Source organism: Schistocerca serialis, chromosome 8 (assembly GCF_023864345.2).
Source record: "Schistocerca serialis cubense isolate TAMUIC-IGC-003099 chromosome 8, iqSchSeri2.2, whole genome shotgun sequence".
NCBI lineage: Eukaryota > Metazoa > Arthropoda > Insecta > Orthoptera > Acrididae > Schistocerca > Schistocerca serialis.
The window spans coordinates 625793989-625815937 of NC_064645.1; the positions used below are offsets into that span (position 1 = coordinate 625793989).

At 43.6% G+C, this 21949-nt stretch overlaps 1 protein-coding gene across 1 annotated transcript in view; it reads left to right on the plus strand.

The window, feature by feature from the left end:
• The window catches only part of LOC126417168 (polypeptide N-acetylgalactosaminyltransferase 2), a 194231-nt gene that overhangs the window by 157216 nt on the left and 15066 nt on the right, over positions 1 to 21949 (plus strand). The window contains exons 7-9 of the mRNA XM_050085066.1: positions 6669 to 6844; positions 10466 to 10569; positions 20787 to 21006. Of these exons, the coding sequence (XP_049941023.1) occupies positions 6669 to 6844; positions 10466 to 10569; positions 20787 to 21006 (500 nt within the window). The remainder of the gene's footprint in view (positions 1 to 6668; positions 6845 to 10465; positions 10570 to 20786; positions 21007 to 21949) is intronic.

The following is a 21949-nucleotide window of genomic DNA, read 5'->3' on the forward strand; positions in this document are numbered from 1 at the left end:
CCTCCCCCGAAACAACCAATCAACCTACCGGTCTGTAATGCATTCCACTCCACCTCACATATACCTGTAATTGAAAGGCAGTTTTTTTTACAGCACTATGTGACTTCTGAGGTCATCAGTCCCCTAGAACTTCGAACTACTTAAACCTAACTAAGCTAAGGACATCACACACATCCATGCCCGAGGCAGGATTCGAACCTGCGACCGTAGCTGTCGCGCGGTTCCAGACAGAAGCGAAAGGCAGTGTCTCGCTCCAATTTTAGCTGAACAGCTTTCCTTGCCTATCCCATCATCCCTCAGCGACAACGCCTACATTGTTCTCTGTAACTTAAAACAGCCATTTCTTTGGTCTCCATTGTATCTCTTAATACATTATAATTATGTTCTTTTATTTTTATACCTTTACGACGTATTCGCTTAAGTGTTTGACAATGCTGTAACCGTTTGCGACCTGCGAGTGATAATCTTCAGACCATTAGTAGGTGATAATCCTCAGACCATCAGAAGAGGAAAGAAAGCGTAACTATACAATTCATAAAGCTGTTTTAACTATATAGGTAAAAACAATAAAATTATACGTAAACGAATATGCTGCAAAAGGTTCTGCTGGCCGAAGTGGCCGTGCGGTTAAAGGCGCTGCAGTCTGGAACCGCAAGATCGCTACGGTCGCAGGTTCGAATCCTGCCTCGGGCATGGATGTTTGTGATGTCCTTAGGTTAGTTAGGTTTAACTAGTTCTAAGTTCTAGGGGACTAATGACCTCAGCAGTTGAGTCCCATAGTGCTCAGAGCCATTTGAACCATTTTTTTTGCAAAAGGTTCTCTTTGAGTTTTCAACAATACTGAAGGTAATAGTAGCTAGAGGTGGAGATTATTTAGGTGGAGTGAATCCTCTCTCTATCGATTCGTTCATCTCAGTTGTCGCCCGATTCGTACTTCCATTCAAATATCTCCCCCACATACTCGCAACGCTGATTTTCAGATTGTATACCTTTGTCTACACTCGCTTCAGTGCAGCTATTAACTTATCTCGGCCTAATGCGTTCAATCCCCAAAACAAAGACAGCACGACCTCTCGCAGTTCTTGCCCTACGACGCTTTTCCTCAAAACATAGCGCTGAAATCCGCTTCTTACTCACACACCACTTCTCATGGCAGCCAAACATTTATATGGGGCTGTTCATCCAGAATATCGTTTCCAGTTAGTTAGGTGGGTAGTTAGTTGCATGTTCCATAGGTCATTCGAACGATTTTTCTGTCGAGATGATGTGGAACGCGTCATTTCACAGGATGTGTCTATGATTATTGTTAACATCAATGAACACATTGTGTTTTTAGTCCTACTCATGTAACTGCACTTAAAATCAGTTTTTTTTACAGGATATCCGTTTTGGAATAGAAATTCGTTCATGGAATAGAAGAAGTTGTCCAGGAGAAATGATTTTAGGGTGGATTTAATACTTCACTACCTGTCAGACATATTATGTTGTTAGCCATTGATGAAAATATTTTTCTTGCTGCATATTGAACTCCTTTCGGAGCCACTGACACCTTTAATAATAGGAAATAAAGGCCATTTTTCCCTCTAGTGTTGTGAGTATGGACATCACTATTCTTCCCAGACTGTGATGGTTCATTTCTGACGAATTTCACTAGCGAGTATATGTGTTTTGATGGTTCAATTATAATGCCTGTCTCATTCAAGAGGTGCCTGTATGACGACCACGGGTGAACTCGACAGATTATTTTTACTGCTCGCCCCCGCGCAATCAGTACTTTCCTTCTAAATGATGAATTAGCACAGAAAATTATTTCACCAAACATTATTGGTTAGAAATGTGCAAAATTTGTCAGGAGGTTGATTCATTTTTCGAAAACTAGCAGTTAACGAAGAGCAAAATTAGCTGAACTTATCTGTGTGAGAAGCTCTGTAATATGCTTCTTCAAGTTTTCATCAATAAGTAAACCTTAAAATTTGGAGCATACTAATTGTTGGTACGATTCTGTTGTACAGAACTGATTAAAATGTATTATCTCGAAGTTTCCAGTCCCTGCGCTCCTATTTTTTTTATTCATTACTAAACCTACTCCTGCACTACCCCTATTTGATTTTGTATTTATAGCCCTGTATTCACCTGACCAAAAGTCTTGTTCCTCCTGCCACCGAACTTCACTAATTCCCAATATATCTAATTTTGACCTATCCATTTCCTTTCCTGTTTCGCTAACAAAACTTTTTCAATGGTGCTGTACTACTCGAGAGGACATTTTGATAGAAAATTCAAAATGAAACATTTTACTAATACTATAAGGAATGAACAGTTTCTAACCAATTAGAATTATAGCACAGCACAGAAGAGGAACCAGGACACAAGGCTTCGACGGCAGTACTTTTACAATTAAGGCATACGATTGTCACATGATACAACGCACGCACCGGTATCTCTTCATTCCATTAAGCCGTATCATTTCTTCCGGTACCAGTAGAGTTTGGCAAAGTCCTGCGACAAAGAGTAACTGAGTATAACTTGGTCCAAAGTAGCATTACGTAACTCTTTTAATGTACACCGATGAGCTAAAGCTTTATGACCAATATCCACCGAGAGAACGCGTGCCACCTGGCCATGTTGCACGCACGTGATGTGATAAGCAGAGTCTGTAATCGGAGCAGAGACGAATGGCGAATCGTTATAGGGATTATACGGTCGCAGATGAGGAAATCCACAGACTCACTGTGGTGGACAAAAATATGGCAACACCAAAAACACTACGCATTACAATGCCTAAAACAATGTAGGAAACTGCTTGAGATTAAAAATGCTTCCAGTCGTCACGGAATAAATAAATACAAATCCTGTATGGTATAAATATTATACTGTTCTTCCTGCAAAATAGTGGCAAGTTCAGGTGAAGATGACAGAGGTGGATAGGGATCACCCACGCTTCACTCCAAAGTAGACCACAAAGGCTCAGTAATATTGAGATCTAGTGACCATGGCAGCCAGGGGAGATGGGACAATTAATCCTCGTGCTCACAAAACAAGTTCTGGACGATGCGAGTTACGTGAATACGGGCCATGTCGTCTTGGATGGGATGGACCTAATGAGGCAAAATGGTCACATAATTCTTGGCAGTAACGTTGTCTTGCAGAATACCCAGGGAGCCCGTGGAATACCACGACACTGGCTGCCAAAATCATCATCGAACCTTCACCATGTTTCGCTCTTGGGACATAGACCTGACAGAAGTTGTAAACCATGTAAAACAAGACTCATCCCACCAAGTGACCTTCTTCCATTGCTCCATAATCGAGGTTTTATGGTTTTGGCACCACGTTTATTTATTAAGGGCATTTGCATCGCTGATGTGTGGTTTCGGTACTCCAGCTCTACCTGTAATTCCTGATTAATAAATCTGCCTTCTTATTGTTTTGGTGCTGTAATGGTTCGCGAGTGTGTCATTCAGTTTTGCAGCGACTTTTGCAGCTATCATCCTCTTATTTTCCGTGAAAATCCTCTTCAAACGCCGTCTGTCACGATCACTTAGCACAATTCCGTCCACGTTGTGGCATCGCGGATAATGTTTTTCAGCTTTTCCTTTTCCCACTTTTCCTTTATGCAGTATAAATCTCCAAAATGTTTCTCTTGAACCACCAACCACTTCGGCTACGTTTGTTATGGAAGTTCCTGCTATACGAGCACCCGATGTTCGAATTCACTTAGTTCCGACATAATTAACTCACAACCACACGGAACAATGTTCTGGCAACGACAGCAACTTGCAGTGTAATGGCCGGCCGGAGTGGCCGAGCGGTTCTAGGCGCTACAATCTGGAACCGCGCGACCGCTACGGTCGCAGGTTCGAATCCTGCCTCGGGCATGGATGTGTGTGATGTCCTTAGGTTAGTTAGGTTTAAGTAGTTCTAAGTTCTAGGGGACTGATGACCTCAGAAGTTAAGTCCCATAGTGCTCAGAGCCATTTGAACCATTGTGCAGTGTAAGGAGGACATTGCACAGGTGTCATTCGTGGTTACATATGAGTACAACCGTGCAGCCTGCAGTTCTTGGCTAGCAACTATATGTTATGTTCAAGCATGCATTTCTCGCGATGTTTCTTTATTTTTATCAAACTTCTGTAAGGGACTCTGAGAAAGGGCGCTTTCTTATGGTCCGCTGCTTGGTAATGAGCGTCTCGTAAGTGGCGAAGCTGGTCTATTGTTCGCTTGCTGTTTGTCGTGAGCAACTGTGAAAAGTGGCTGAAAAACAGTGAAACTTCGATCAGGCAACAAGGTGGTGTGTGTCGACACCTCATCACAGAAAGTGGAAGACGAAGTGAACCGTGGTTTTACTTTCAAAATCTTTTCTTAAAGAATTTACTTTATTTACTAACGATTCATCAAGAACATTAACACATTTAATCACACTATGTGAGCGTGGAAGTAGTTGCCAGTGGGTAACTGATGAAAACAAATTTCTTTCAACAAATGGAAATTTTATTCCTAAAAATCCTTTCCTTTTTTTTAAACAGATTTAAAAATTATAATCAGAAAGCACCTTCTAAATATCAAGTTACAATTTATTCAGAGGCAGAAATAACAAGTATTTTGACAGTATGAGCTTTCGGGCTGAGGACCTTGCCGCTCCATTTTAACACGGCCGTAGTCACGACCGCTCACAACAACCTCTGAAAGACTACACTGGTGCAAATCTGCAACACACCAGATTACTTTAAACTAAAAATTTTAACAACTCACACAAACACATAAACTGTGCACCACCGAAAGTGGAACTTGTTTTTAAAAGAAAACTCTTAGGGTGGAAGGGTGGCAACTTTATATACTAAAATGACCATTTAAATAAAAACCCATGAAATGCAGTCTTATATAAAATGTACAAACATGCTCTACATTACACATATATCGCCTCTCAAGATGATAGGCAAGATAAAAACATATTTCAGGAATTCGGCCTTTACACCTTAAGTAATAAATTCGTTACGACCGAATCCGACAAACATGACAGAGGCATCTATTAACGTGTGGCAGATCGACAGACAGACAGACAGACAGACACTAACTGCCTAACAAATGCGGACGGGAGACAGACGAGCAAGCTGGGGACGAGAGACTGACCAAGAAAACAAGTAGAATTTAACAAGTAAATGAAACAGCATATCACGAATCACTTAACGTCTAACAAACTGCGATGTCTGGCGAAGACTTGACCCAGCACCCCCAAAACGCTCTCCCGAACCGTCCGCTGGCAACCGCTTCAACGGACGCAGGAAGGCGCGCCGATCTCCCGTCTCACGGCGTCCCACCTCGCGCCGGCCAGACCGATGTCGTGGGTTGACTCCTGTTGATCTCGTGTCGGCCGCGAAGCCACTACCCCTCGCTATACGGCGCGGCCCACTGGACTGACGTGGGGACCTCCCGTGCGCCGACTCTCAAGACGGGCAAGTCATCTTGTGCCTCAGTGCGCGACCGACCAACCGATCGATCCAACCGCCAATGACCGTTGCCTGAACAAACTCGAGCAGACTGGCGGCGTAACACATACTAGCACTCCGGACGACAGACAGACACTGACTGCCCCACACTGACCCGGCTGACCAACTGACCAAACTCGCCGCCTAGGGAGGTCATATCGCCCCTTAAATGCACGTGAACAGGCTACCTTTCCCCTTTCCCACCAGAGGGAGACACCAAAGCTGCGATTGCCACAGCGGCGCCACCGCCAGAAACGGAGGGCAACTGCTTCACACTACGCGCTGCGGCGCGCTCTTCAAAACAGCATATTTACCACGGCTCACGAAGGCTTTCTCGATCTGCAAAGCAGGATATGCTACGAGCTGGGGCATATATAACGACAGTGTTCAGTGATGGGGCAGGCAAAAATATTTCGGAGAACAGCGTTCGGCCCACATTGTTGAAGATGGGACTCCGCACGAAACGACCTCTACGTGTTCCTATGATGACACTACGACCACGGCAACTGCGACTATTTTGGACTCGGGGTCTATGGAAACATTTCCCTTGGTCGAATGAACCAGATTTCATCTATAGCAGGTCGGTGGTCGTGCCCGGATACGCCGTTATGCAGGCGAACGGCTGTCGAAACGCTGACCTCGTCAAGGACGCACGTAGATGGTGCACTCTAGCGGTGTGCGGGAAGTTCACCTGGGCTCCCAGAAGACTTGTGGTAGGAATCGAAGGTACAGTGACAGCTATGGAGTGCATGTACGTGACTGCGGACCATTTGCGTCCATTCATACTTGATGTCCTGCTCGACGAAGATGGTGCCGCACAGTGGCAGAACTGTCAATGGTAGAAAGACAGAATCTGCTACAGTGGTTTTAGGAAAATGGCAGTGAACCCGCGTTGCAGTCTTCGTCGCCAAATTCGCCAGCTCCGTGCCTACAAAAGATTTGCCAGTAATTAGGGGATTTGTGTGTCATGAGCATGGACGTATGGTGCCAAATATCTCCGGAGAACTGCCAAGGGCCTATCAAATCCATGTGGCGCAAAATCGTTGCTTTGGTGTGTTCCGGAGGTGGACTGGCGCGCCAGTAATCAGGTGGTCGTAATGTTTCGGCTCATCAGTGTAGAGTGGAGCGCTCACTGAAAACTCACTAGACTGTGACTGCAAGGAGTCTGGCCTCGTGTTTCAGGACAAGACTCGAGTGGTGTGCCCAGTGATCGACGTGATCAGTATGGACACTTTCGAGTACATCGGCGCGTCCGCCGATCTACGCGGCGGCTTCGACTGGAACCTGGTCTTCAAGTGGGAGTACCTCAGCGCCGAGGAGCGAGCTGCGCGCAAGAAGGACCCCACAGCCCCCATACGGTAAGCCTCCGCCTCTCCCTGCCTGCCTGCCGTGGTGCACGACTCATTGCTAATACCAGCCATTTTAATGTGTCACCATTCTGAAATTGCAGTTTCTTTCTTTTGGTTGTAAGTCACCAGACACGTTTACTATTTATTTCCTCGCATGTCTGAGTGAGAGATGAGTCTTTCGGCGGATTCCTTCGCTGTGACAATCAGGATCCGACTTTCAAACGGGTAACGTAATAGCCTTGTTGAATATCGAGATTTTTTTGACGATGGCAGCACACCTCTAGTGCAGACCCATCGAGATGATGAAAGTCTCTTGCCTTCTGTACGACACCGAAATGTTGAAAATATGAGTTATAACTCAAACTGACGTCGTAATAAGTACGAAAAAATATTTCCTTCACCAAGCCTTACGAGTGTTTGGTAGTCGCTCTTAACCTTTTAATCTCGTATGCTAACTGATTCGTCCACAGTTTTTTTTTTTGTGATTATAACAGGTGTTAAGGGAACCGCCTCAAACTGCGTAGAAAATTTTATTTGTTGATGACTACTTTCGGACGGCTTGTCCATTATCGAATCATCCATGTACATCTGTCTTGTGTTAAAATCAGACGTACTTGTAAGTTACTGGCCTCGTTTATATGTTTCATGGCCAATTATTTACATGTACGTCCAGCTGTAATGCAAGACTTGTGCTCATGGATGATTCGATAATGGCCAACCCGTATGAAATTAATCATCAGAAAATATATAAAACTTCGTACGCAACTTAAGATGGGTCCTCTAACAGTTCATAAATGTAGCTGTCCTGTTTCAACACCAGCATGCTAGAGACACAAATTTTTGTCATGCATAACATGATCCCAATCTCTTTTTGCATATTTCCATATTTATCGTCCTGTATAGTGCTTCACTTCCTTCCAGTGCCAGTTCTATTCTCGGATGCTGTATAAAATGTCCACGAATCTCAGCCTTCTTCTGGTCAGCCTTTACCGTATCACGTATCCTAATAAGTGATTTTCCTTATCTTTTAATTTGCACTTTTTTCTGCCTAACGCCCTTCCGTAGCACCACATTTAAAATTCAGTTATTTTCTCACTTTGTCCTGCTGTCCTCGTTTCATTTGCAGAAAATACTAACTGCAAGCTCCCAGTTTCATAAACATTTTCCTCTATTTCGTGTCAACAGATCTGATTTCTATTTGCGTCTCACTAGACCCGTCTTCTTACGGTGTCCCCCTTGCTTTGGCCATACTGCGTAAACTTGCATCTTAGGTAGCAGTTTCCTTTCACTTAGCCTATCGTGTCTTTTACGGTGTTGATGTTTCACAAGCCACTATTCTCTGTTTAGCTGCTTTTCATTTCTCACGCCCTTGCTTTCACTGTATTTAGAGCAAGGTGCTGTTGATTCCTCTTAACAGTACGTCGTGATTCCTTATTGTCGGAGAAGGGAACATATCCTCTGTCAACTGTTGAATTCATTCGACAGGTTACTAAGTATATTGTTTTGGTTATAGCTAAAAGAAGCATAGATTAAATATCAGATTTGAAGAAAACAAGAAGTAGTTTAGTTCTGTTATTTTTTAGGTAAGATTTTATTACAAGTCAAACAGGAGAGCGGTGCAGATGACGAAGGGCTCCTTTTGATATAAAGACACTGAATTTTGGAATATATATGTTTGTAACTGTGCTCTGGAGTATAATCTTGTATTAAAGTGAAATCGAGGCCTTGAGAAAGCACAAAGATGCGTTTAAAAATTGTGCTGCAGGAGGATGTCAAATATTATTTGGAAAATAAGTGGAACAAGTGGATACACGGCTCGGGGAGGAAAGATCCTCAGAAGTAGAAAGCTTGGATTGGTGGGCCATGTGGTAAATCATAATACGAAGGGCGGTCAGTAACTAATGCAACACTTTTTTTCCTCAAAGCAGGTTAGTTTTATTCTGAACACAAAAACAGCATATTATTCCCCACTCTTTTGCCTATAAACCTTATTTTTCAACATAATCTCCTTTCAACGTAACGGTCATACGCCTTGTTACTAGGAGGGCTTGTACACCCACTTGGTACCACTCTACTGGTCGACGTCGGAGCCACCGTCTTGCTGGACCAATAATGTCCTCATCATCCACAAACTGCTTCCGGCAGAGTGCATTCTTCATTGCGCCAAACAGATGGAAGTCGGAAGGGGCGAAATGCAGGCTGTAGGGTGGATGATGAAGAATAGTCCAATGAACTCTTGTGAGCTACAGTGAGACCTTGCGCTGATACGGAGAAACAAGTTCGTTTGCATTTTTGTAACGACGCTCACCCTAAATTCGTTTCTTCAGTTTCCTGAGCGTAGCAAAATACATTTCAGAGTTGATCGCTGCACCATGCGAGAGGAAATCAAACAGACTAACCCCTTCAGAATTCCAGGAGACCGTCGCCAAGACTTCTCCGGCTGAGGGCCAGGCTTTGAACATACTCTCCGGACGAGAGGTGGTGTATTGCCACTGGATGGATCGCCGTTTTGTTACCACTTCGAAGTGATGAACCTATGTTTCAGCGGCTGTGACGATGCTTGACAAAAACTTCTCACGATCAACCTCGTAACGCGCAAGCAGTCCGCGCAGATGGTCCTTTGTTGCTCTTTATGGTCTTCTGTTGGATGGCGAGGAACACAGCGCGCGCACATACACCTTTGAGTACAGCAACTGGTGGACGAGTGTGTCAGCACTACAAACAAAGTTGTTTAGTTGAAGGAGCGAGTTGTTTGATTGTGGTCTGTCGATCATCTCGATTGAGAGTGTCCGCAAGTTCCATCTTGGTTGAAGTCACAGCTGTGCGCGGCCGGCCGGCATGCGGGAGATCGGACAAGTTCGCACGACCTTGTTGGGATTATGAAAAATGCCTCGCCCTACCACTCGCTGTGCTTTTGTTGACTACCAGGTCTCCATAGACATTTTGCAAGTGCCTATGAATATCTGCGATGCTCTGGTTTACCCTCAAAAGAAAATCAATGACAGTCCTCTGATTGGACCGCACCCCCGTTACAGACGTCATTTTGAAGCGTACTTATAGTACCGTCACATCTCGGAACTTCGTGATACTGCAGAGGCCGAAGCGGGAATATTCCATCATGTCCCACAACAAATTCTGCATTTTTTCAACCGAAAGTGTGGCCGAGAAAAAAAAAATGTATTGCATTACTTCTCGAAGCAATTGATATTAATGATTCACCGGTCTCTGGATGAAGTCTGAAGTGTTAACAACACTATGCGCAGCGTGGTTATTAAGAAATATAGACCACCAGATGTTTGTTACTTGTTCCAAAACGCTTGGAGACGGCAGAGAGCGGGGAGTATTTCTGACCTATCTGAAAAACTGCTTCGTCTCTGCAGTCTGTTGTTTTTGCTCGTGTTACTTGGTGGTGCATGGACGGTAGTATCATACTGTGGAAACACGGAGACTGAGACGCCAGGATCTGCAGCCGGTTGTTAATCTGCTGCCACTAGTCACTTCCTCAATTCCGTGTTATTAGTACTTGCTGTGCGTGTGCGCGCTCGTGTGTGTGTGTGTGTGTATGTGTGTGTGTGTGTGTGTGTGTGTGTGTGTTTGTAGCGGCTGATTGACGCTGTCTTTGTTCTGCAGGACTCCAATGATTGCCGGAGGTCTGTTCGTCATCGACAAAGCCTACTTTGAGAAGCTGGGCAAGTACGACATGATGATGGACGTGTGGGGCGGCGAAAACCTCGGTGAGTACCTTTTGTTGCTTACAAAAAAACAGAATAAATAGAATGTCCGATCTTCGTTTCTTCAAGAAGCCGACAAAGAAGAACTCAAATAATCCCTTTTCTAAACCATTATGAATCATTATTGAACAATTATCTGGTGATACAAAGGCTGTAGATAATGTGAAGATCGGAACTGGAGTTCATTTGTGCAGACAGACGTGGAATTATTTTGACAATAATACTCTCGTTTTTCTTCCTTAACGGCGAGATTTTAGTAATCGGCAATGACACGTAACAATCGAAAATTGTGTTTACACAGACATCTATTTAAATGCATATTCCATTTCATCTGTTCATAAAAAGCGTAACAAGGACTGCGAATTATGCTCCAACTTCCCCAGTCCACAATTCAGCTCTGCGAACGTTAAGAACAACTCGGAGAACAGTTACACGCCTCGTCTGTGAAAACGTAGCCGTTTCAAGAAAAAAAAGTTTTTCTTAAAAAAAGAAAGAAAGAAAAAAGTTACATGTCTGTGCTTCTTCGCGAGAATCTCATGGTGCTGCTACCCAAGTTTTTTTGTTACTAGTGTATCGCACAGTGTATCTTAAGATAATACATTTCTGCTATGTAGATAACTAGTGACTCTCTTGATTCTACGAGTAGAAAAAAGGGCATCGTTTTGCATCTTCCTTTGTCGATACAGCCGCTAGGCCGATGGGGAAAGCCGATAATATATAAGATGGTCACAGTAGATGGGTCATGAATTTTCTCCCGCTAGTGCAAAATTTTGGTTGCTAGGAGATGAAGACTACAATGCATGTGGTGCTCCCTTAAAACACAATCCTATTTCCGGATAGAATTTTCGGACGGGAAAGGCGATGGGACGGTAATATTTTCACGGAAATTACTGTTTCCCTATAGTTGCTGCTCTTGGCCCGTTTCCGCAGTGTTATGACCAGAATGCAGCCGCTTGTAGCTCCCTAGCCGAGAGCTTTCTCTTGTTCTGCACTGAGGATGTTGTTAGAGCGGGCAGTTCTTGTCATGAGGGGGTTTATTAAGGAGAGCCGTGGGCGAACGAAGGCGGACGTGTGAAACAGCGCGAGCTGCGCAAGGGCGAGTTAGCACAACCTCGTGGCCTATGGTTTCAGAAGCGCTGTGCTTGGCCACTGGAGAGGGTTCTAGGCAGCCGAAAGTTTATACTATTGTGTGGTGTCGAGCGCTTATACCGACAGAAAGCTTACTTGAGGGGTACCTTGCTATTTGGGTTACAGATTCTGTTACTTCTTAACGAAGTTTTTTAACGATGCTTTGCCATTTATTGAGCGTAATACCATTCATTGATGTAAAACTAAGAAAACAGATATTTGCTATTCACGAACTAATCGGCCTCTTGCACAAATGAGGCAACTTGTAGAAAACATATGAGATGTGCTGTTCACGAATTAGTGTGACTCTTGCACAAAAGAGCCAAATTATGTATTCGCAATGCGGCTGGATTGGCCCATTGCGATTCTGAGTTGTCTGAAAATCTACTCAGTGACCGATTATGTTGCTAAGCGTGTCTTCAACGCGACTCAACTATTATGCCTATGATATGATTCAATAATAAATTCTAAACGCAGACTCTGTTGAAAATATTTGCTTCGTTCATTTGAAATTATGTAGTGTAACACTTCGCTTATCTCACAATTAGCACATACACGATTCTGACAAAGCGCTTTTTACGAACACAACTCTTCAACTAATGAATAACGTATCCAGGGCAAATGTGGTGCATCTGTCAAAGCAATCTCACACAAAGATGTAGAGCGAACTAATAGGGAATAATGGTCCATTGTTTAAATTTCCTATCACGTAGATACGAGAGCAGACATCAAAGAAATTACGTGAGAGATTGAGGAGCGCACTCTGACGTAGCCATTTTTCCGTCGTTCCTACGGGAATTGAATATGATAGCTGTGTCTAACATTGGCTAGAAGTATAGAGAATTGTGCATACTAGCTGACTTACAGTACCGACCACTACGGTGATTTCTCTTTCAGTCTCCAAGTGGGAGAAGTGTTAGTAAGCAGAAGCAAGAATGTGCACTAAAGTCTTCTCTTCAGTACTTTGTCTGCTCAGAGTACTTGATGGTGTTGCTGTAGCTCTTAGCGCACAGAGGTGTTTTGACATCTGTAGTACCAGTTTTTGATATAAGTGATTAATTTCGTTGCTGTATTTCGGTTTTATGTCTTATGTGGGGAATGGCATTTAACAAACGTTTCATGATAATTTCTTTAAAAGAAAGTACAATATGACTAGGTCCTACTGCCTGTCTGTTGTGCAGTACCAACCACCCGGTTGTCTTTCAATATCGGCCACAAGTAATTTCTAGTTTTAAATTATATTTTCTTCTTCCTCTCACTATTTTTCAGGTTGAAACGGCAGAAAAGGAGAAAAAAGTAAGAGGATTAGATGAAACTAGCTGTGAGCAAGTTTATGAGTAACAGGATGTTCGCGGGGGAGATAGCTGAAACGTTTTCAGCTATTAGAAAAAAAAAAGATCGCCACTGAAGATAAGTTAAAAGCAGAAAAAATGTTGTCTTAAAGGAAATTGAAGAAAGCTGAGCTTAAGTCGGGCATTCCAAAATAATACAAAAACGCAAAACGTGACCATGGAAAGCCAATTACAAAGCGACGAAGGAAACTGGAATTTCCTGGAAATAATGGGTCAAGAGAAGAGACTGAAAATTGCAGTATGTGTTCGGCGTCATTTGAAGAAGTCTGCGTGATGTGTACCAAATTTAGAGGTTGGGCACATTTTGGACGTGTGGATCGGGAGAATATTTTGTATTTTATTTGCTATCTCTCTTAAACAGTGAAGCAAGCATTGGTCAACTGAGCAGAGACAGTAACTCTAATTTCTCATATTTTTGTGTTCTGGAAGTATTGAATAAGTATGAATGCTGAGTATCATTAACAACCGATATTATCACAGCAAAGACAACGGCCGATACTGCAGGCCTTGTAATAGTAGCTGTTCTACTTTCGATATAATTAAGTACTATAAATAAAGAAAAAAACATAGGACATGTTCTTCAGGTAAGAGAATAGCATGTTAATGTTCCGATTAACCAACACAGTTACACATTAAACTCAATAAACTTAAGCCGGCCGATACTGCGCTACTCTCCTCTGCCTACCGCCATACGCTGTGCAATAGTTCACGGAGAATGCATGTAGCTGTAGTAGAATAGCTGAACAAATAAGTTTATACTTCATAAAATACGACTTCCATGATAGGGTGCGTTTAGTACATTATTGTATTAGCGAGCGACGAAAGTATTTGTATAACAAACTGACATATTTTACTCGAAAAAGTGAAGTGGTAATCCCGCCAGGTGGCAGCACCCTTGTTTCTGCGCTCTAGAAACATGGTGGCCGTGGCTGAGGGAGGGGGGGGGGGGGGGGGCAGCACAGTGGCGTACACTCCAGAACTCCTACAAGTAGAGTGGTGTAACACGCCGCCCGTTTATCACCACGTATACACGCCGCACTGTTTGCTGAAGACGAAAGTATAATTTCGAGATTCGAATGCGTCGTTCGCTGTCGTGTTAGGCCGGAATCTGCTTCCCTAACCGGATCAAATGTCGGTTTCAAAGTGTCACAAGTCCAACTGAATGGATTACGCAAATCTGATGTACCGATTTAGTGAACACTGTGCGTTTTTTTTGTAAACAGAGGGAGGAGACTGTTCAAGAAGAGATGTTTAGAAATTTTATCCACGCAGTACTCACCAGATCACGCGCATAATGGAGATAGCTCTGAGCACAATGGGACTTAACATCTGAGGTCATCAGTCCCCGAGAACTTAGAACTACTTAAACCTAGCTAACCTAAGGACATCACACACATCCGTGCCCCAGGCAGGATTCGAACCTGCGACCGTAGCGGTCACGCGGTTCCAGACTGAAGCGCCTAGAACCGCAAGGCCACACCGGCCAGCGCATAATGGAAAATGACTGCGGGCTGATCACAGGTTGAACATTGTTGTAGTCAGATATTTTTGACGCTTATAATGGCTAAAAATATGCCGATCGGATAAAGACATTGCGAGTAATCAACAAAAAGTATTAGTCATGATGCTGTTGCACAAAGCAGTGGCATGGAGTAGGGGTTAAAATATACTCGTGACGTGAAGTTCGAATCCTTTCAGGTGTTTTGAGAGTTTTATTTTTGAATATTTATCAAAAAGACTTGATTTATTGTTTTACTCCAGGCACTTCAGTCTGGAACCGCGCGACCGCTACAGTCGCAGGTTCGAATCCTGCCTCGGGCATGGATGTGTGTGATGTCCTTAGGTTAGTTAGGTTTAAGTAGTTCTAAGTTCTAGAGGACTGATGACCTCCGAAGTTAAGTCCCATAGTGCTCAGAGCCATTTGAGGCATTATTTTACTCAATTCATTGCATTTATCTGTAGTCCAGTGTCACGTGATCATCGTATTAACTTTTTTATTTGCCCACAACGTTGCAGATGGTTTCAGATCATCGACCCCTTACATCCCGTTGCAAAAAATAGAATGTTCTGTCACCAGCAAATGACTGTGGACGAGAGCGTTTGCCAATAAGAGAAAGTGGGTTGAATAATTTACAAATTAGCCTGCTGCAAAGTTTATTACGTTTATCACCAATTAGTTTTGTTAATTCAGAAGATATTTCAGCATATGTGCGTCTTGTTTCGTCAAAGAAGATAAAATTGATTCTCTTCAAATAAATAGAAAATGGTCCAATGGCTCTGAGCACTATGGGACTTGACATCTGTGGTCATCAGTCCCCTAGAACTTAGAACTACTTAAACCCAACTAACCTAAGAACATCACACACATCCATGCCCGAGGAAGGATTTGAACCTGCGACCGTAGCGGTCACGCGGTTCCAGACTGAAGTGACTAGAACCGCACGGCCACACCGGCCGGCAAATAAATAGAGACTTCGTGTCCTGCACAATACTTTTTTCCTTCGCTCCAAGGCCAGATCAGTCCAGCCAAAGAATCGACAGTTTAAAAGGAAAGCAGAAACCTCGTAATTGTCTCATTGCAAGCATTTTGCTTTTTGAGTCATATATGAGAAGTGAACCAAAAATGAAACCAGTCACACCGCCTACATGCACAACAATTAAACACTGACCGGCACTTTCATTCGACAATACTCCTCGCACACTATCAATTTGCCGATATGTATTTACTGTGTAATATGCGTGAATCTAGGTTCCATCTAAGTAAATCACTGGCCGATTCGGTTCTGATGCTTCTTTCTTCCATAAAAACCAAACGTGGCGTGCCGTTATTGCAACTGTCCCCGCTTTTGCGGAAAACGCTTATCTTGTCAAATTTTAAAACTGAATCTCACAGATAACACAATTTTTATAATACATGTCCTGCTAGCCTTGAAGTTCAGCTACTTGCGGCGGAAGCTGAGTACTTTTCGCAAAGTTAGTATTTTTTATAAAGTTCGTAATTGATAAAACATTTACTCATGTCGTGTGTGGAACATCTGTCGTCAGCACCTTGATTCTAATTCTTGGCGTAGAAACCTGAATTTCACTCTGCCTGGGTTCGTGTGCTTTTCTCCGTAATTTGCAAACCATCCTGTTGCTCTGCTTTAACATTTTGGCTGCACGTTCCGTCGCCTTCTCCGCCGGCACGAGAAATTCCTTCTCCCCCACCGCCAACAAGTTTCATGACGTTAACAGCAAGCCGTTGCGCGTGCCCTTGAAGAATTTTTCCGTGTCACCTTCCACGCTTTCAGTGCGACGTAACAAGGCGCAAAACTTGAACTGGAGTGTGGTTGCGCGTAGTCGCGCGCCGCCCTTAGTTCCTGATACGGCCTCATTACCCGATACGGTCGACTTGCCGGGTAATACGTCTGAAGTTTCTGTAAATGTGTTCATCAAGGGAAATACCTTATTCGTCTTCGAAGCAATCTCCATTGTCCACAGTATACGTTTAGCAGAGATTATAGATCTTCTGGAAACTATTAGCGAATAGGTTCTTATGGAACTGATCGGCCCATCGAAAACTTACATCTTTGGATGTTCGTCGTACTGTGATAAAGACGTCTGCGCTCTGCAAGTGTATTTGTAGCCTGCACTTACTGTGGATCACCTGTGACGACGTGGATCTGCAGTACTTACAATGTGATGTCTTTGTCGGTCTGTTTATGCGGGACAGATGGGGAAAGAATCTTCTGATAAATCTATGCGAGTAACAGGGACAATACTGTCCATGTGAAAATCCAATTTCTCCGATATCAGGCCATAAACAAGTGGCGCATTTTGTTCCAGCATCTGTCACGCGTGATCGATCTTCAATGTCGATGGGTTCGTTAATGTCCGCCTCTGTAGCTGAGTGGTCAGCGCGTCTCACTGCCATCCTAAGGACCGTTGTTTCATTCCTGGTACTGCCAGGGATATTTCCCTGTAGGAGGATTGGAACTGGGTGCACTGAGTTTCCTGATACCAATTGAGGAGCTACTCGACCGAATATTAACGGCTCTTGATCATGAAAACTGACAACAGCCAAGAGAGCGGTTTGCTGACCCCACACCCCCTGTTAAAGCATCCACTGGCGCCACTGACGGAGGGTGACACTGCGATCGGTTGGTGAGGAAGGGCCCGCCACAGCTTGTGAACGGGGCTTGGCTTTACGTTACGTTCGTTATTAAAACTTGGTACAATACCAACAGTTTTCCTGTTCCTTACAGTACTACCGACATCGCGTAGGTCCCCTTTGCTGTTGCATTGTGGAGTGTAATAAGGCTTGGTCTTTACGCCTTTTCGTATTGCGTTCTAATAAGATCCTTGGCACTCACTGCGGTCCTCTGCCGATAGCAGATACGTCTGCTTAAGTGTGTTCGACGGCACGTGATTTTTCTCGGTGTGTGTCTCTACGGCCAGAATGTAAGCTCTTTTATCCGTATCGGCTTCTATATATCGATCAGCGGGCAATTAACTTCTCTTGAGACCCTGTGTCATACTTCGCGGTTTGCGCTTGTACTGCCACAAAAATTTGTTGACAAAAGCGAGTGAAGCAGTCTGATATCTCACAAGTACCTAGCACACGCTCGACAGTTATTCGACCATTGCCATAGCCTTTATCGGAAACTGTTCGTTTTAGGATGCGGGTGACAGCAGTAGTCATTTGAAACAGCATTATTATATTCATCATTATATTACTAATAAGATTACAATAGCTCAACATCTGGCTCACGTCCAGGAATATGTTCCCTATATGTCTTAATTTCCCTGACAAACCTCGACTGCTCTAATTTTGTACAATATAACTGGTATGTAAACAGCTGGCTTCGTTAAACAGTTAATATACTCGGCCATTTCCGTAAAATTTTCGATACTCGCTCGTTTCATTATTCCTGTCGTGTAGATGATGCCAGTTATATCATTTACCTAGATTGACTTTCTCTGTCTCGAAGAAAATCCGTTGCTGGGTGGGCACCTTAAAAAATTTTCAACACGTAGAAATTTCTTCCTGGACAACAAGTACTCTGTTTAATCTTCTCTTAGAGCGTGACCGTTACAGCTGGCGATACGGAAACTCTGCGAACGGTACTCTTCAAAAACGGTTCAAATGCTCTGGGCACTATGGGACTTAACTTCTTTGGTCATCAGTCCCCTAGAACTTAGAACTTCTTAAACCTAACTAACCTAAGGACATCACACACATCCATGCCCGAGGCAGGATTCGAACCTGCGACCGCAGAGGTCGCGCGGTTCCAAAATGTAGCGCCTAGAACCGCTCGGCCACTCAGGTCGGCCGAAAGGTACTCTGTCTCACGAAATGAGGCCTTTTGCACCTAGCAAGGATCCGTCGGATTTGATTACAAAATTACTTAGACTGATCACGTAATAGACGTATTCTACTACAGCTGAATACCGGTTTTGGTTTCACAGTAATTATCAAATCTAAAAGTGTAGCACATGTAATGATTATGCGTCTACGTAAGACTGATAAATATTTTAGACCTGATGATGGCTGTAAAGCCGAAACCGGTAATCATTTCTAATAGAATACGAGGCTGTTATTCATCAAGAAGCTACACATTTTGTAGCATTCGAGGACTGACACTTTCAGCGATGTGAATGATTCATTCACATAATGTGCGCCTATGCATATACCTTGATAGTGACATACGCACGTGGGATTTTTACCCCATTTGTTTGCTAACGATTCATGATATCGAGGTTTTTGGTAAATGATGCTGTCCTTGTGTAAGGGCATTAGGGGTCTCCCTTGCACAAAGGTATCCGGAAAATGTGCTGGTGTTAAAAGGCAAGAGGCAAGGCATCAGACACCTGCTGTTGCGGTGCAAACTACTCCAGGCGGGGCTGTCATCTCAATATTAACGCCCAACATTGTTAGAATGCCGCTAAAAAGAGTATCGCATTGTATTAGAAAAAACCTCCTGTTTAGTGTTTCCGTTTTAGAACAGACAGCAGTATTACCAACACACAAAAAAAATAATTATATGCCCCTCACTGCCTATTATAATTTAGGGAAAACCTCTTTTAGATATCTTGAGCCTTTCACGAGGTAAAAGGAGTGCATATTTTAGTTGCTTTACCGGTATAAAAGATGAAACAAAACGATACCGATAAATTTCGAAGAACTGTACGAGGGTGTCTTCTTGTTGTTGTGATAATTTGGCATTACGCCTTATGGTCTGTTCTGGGCTCACCATTTCGCCTTCGGTCTTCCCACAACCCTTCTTCCAGTAGTTTAGTAGCCTGCCGCTTGTCGTCGAATTCTCTGATGGGGCGTTCGCAATACATGCTCGTTCAAATCTCGCATTTGTTGGATTACTTTACAGTTAATTACTATACTAAGTGAAGGATAACGAAACAATATGTTTTGCACATGCATCGACATTTGTGAAATCTTGTTATTCTTAATTGAGTTCAATAAAAGATTTACGAGAAAATAGCTTTACTCCAAATTATTTTCATATATTTTCATTTCCTATTTTATGAGCCTTCGACTGATCTGAAGAACTACAGATTACAGACGTTTCGAGCTATCTTACGTCTTTTGATCTTCATGTCCAACTCTCGGATACTTATAGTAATGATGGTACAGCATAATTATATAATATTTCATTTGGGTTTCTCATCTGGACTTACCCTTTCATGTTTTTCTTATCGTGCCACGTAAGTGTTGATATACGCTATTATTCTTATTTGTATCCGTATCTTCTACAAAAGTTATGTCATGTGCTAGATACTGGAAGTGGACACTTGTTCTTTTATTGTGTTATTGATAATTATCGTAGATCTTATGTGGTATTTTTCTAAAGAGCCCATTGTTTTTGTTTTTGTTCTGAGATTATAATTTAGGATTATAGTGTTTAATCTATGTACCGCTATTTGTAAATTGTCTTCCCTGACGTGTGTAATTAATTAATCGTCGTAAAAAGCATCGTAGTTAGAAGTTCACATGCCCCATTCTTATATCTAGAGCTACGTAACCGATGTAGATGTTGAACAGTATTGGTGACGAGTACAGTGTTGCCTTACTCCCTGGTCTGTCTCTCATTCTGGTGCCAGCTATTTACCAGTATCTGTTCGTATTTTACTCTCTTGAGGGACAAATTAGGATTAGGTGCCCAAGTCACGGAATGACATCCGGAAAACGGCTGAAAAAGTAAGTTGTAATTCGCCCAGAGTCTTTTGGCGATCCCGTAATAGCGTCAGACTTGTTCCATCTCACTTTGTAGGATTGCTGGTTCTTTCTGCTGTGCACCAGAATTCTACCTACACTTTAACCATCTGCCTGTAACCACTGGCATACGACTACTGCAACTACTACCATCGCGTTCTCCTGCATAGTAACACTAATATAGAATACCACTTGGCTCAAAATGTGATTGGAGCCTGTAGTGGTGTTCAAAATGGTTCAAATGGCTCTAAGCACTATGGGACTTAACATCTGAGGTCATTAGTCCTCTAGACGTAGAATTACTTAAACCTAACTAACCTAAGGACATCACACACATCCATGCCCGAAGCAGGATTCGAACCTGCGACCGTAGCAGCAGTGCGGTTCCGGACAGAAGCGGCTAGAACCGCTCGGCCACAGCGGCCGGCCCTACTGGTGTTCCATCGGGTGACTTATCATGCTCCAGCCACTAACAGTTGTGGGGTGCAGAGGGTGTGTGTGTGAAGCGCCGCGTGTGTGCCGTGTTGCAGAGATCTCGTTCCGCGTGTGGCAGTGCGGCGGCAGCCTGGAGATCATCCCGTGCAGCCGCGTGGGCCACGTGTTCCGCAAGCGCCACCCCTACAGCTTCCCCGGCGGCAGCGGCAACGTCTTCGCCAGGAACACGCGTCGCGCCGCCGAGGTCTGGATGGACGAGTTCAAGGAGTACTACTACAGCGCCGTGCCGCTCGCCAAGAACATCCCCTACGGAAAGTGAGTAGCGCGGCGCCGGCGCCGGCCGAGAGGCTGCCTCGTGCCCACTGGCTACTGCTGTAGCGTTCACATCGTTATGGAAACTATTTGATCGTAGTAGGGCGAGGAAGGGATATGAAAGGAATAGGTTGCACATTACCGAAGCTATGCCGTCCGTCCTTGTCTCTCTTCCCTGGCGTGTATCCCACCGTAGCGGAGTCCACTCAGCCATCGGGAAATACATCGTGGTCCATTGTCGTGACCGGGCCACATATCTCACGAAATAAACGTCAAACGAAAAAGCTACAAAGAACGAAACTTGTCTAGCTTGAAGGGGGAAACAAGATGGCGCTATGGTTGGCCTGCTAGATGCCGCTGCCATAGGTCAAACGTATATCAACTGCGTTTTTTTTTAAATAGGAACCCCCATTTTTTATTTCATATTCGTGTAGTACGTAAAGAAATATGAATGTTTTAGTTGGACCACTTTTTTCGCTTTGTGATAGATGGCGCTGTAATAGTCACAAACATATGGCTCACAATTTTGGACGAACGATTGGTAACAGGTAGGTTTTTTAAATTAAAATACGTAACGTAGGTACATTTTATTTCGGTTGTTCCAATGTGATACATGTACCTTTGTGAACTTATCATTTCTGAGAACGCATGCTGTTACAGCGTGATTACCTGCAAATACCACATTAATGCAATAAATGCTCAGAATGATGTCCGTCAACCTCACTGCATTTGGCAATAAGTGTAACGATATTCCTTTCAACAGCGAGTAGTTCGCCTTCCGTAATGTTCGCACATGCATTGACAATGCGCTAACGCTTGTGTTAAGGGGTTGTCGACGGATCACGATGGCAAATATCCTTCAACCTTCCCCACAGAATGAAATCCGGGGACGTCAAATCCGGTGAACGTGCGGACCATGGTATGGTGCTTCGACGACGAATCCACC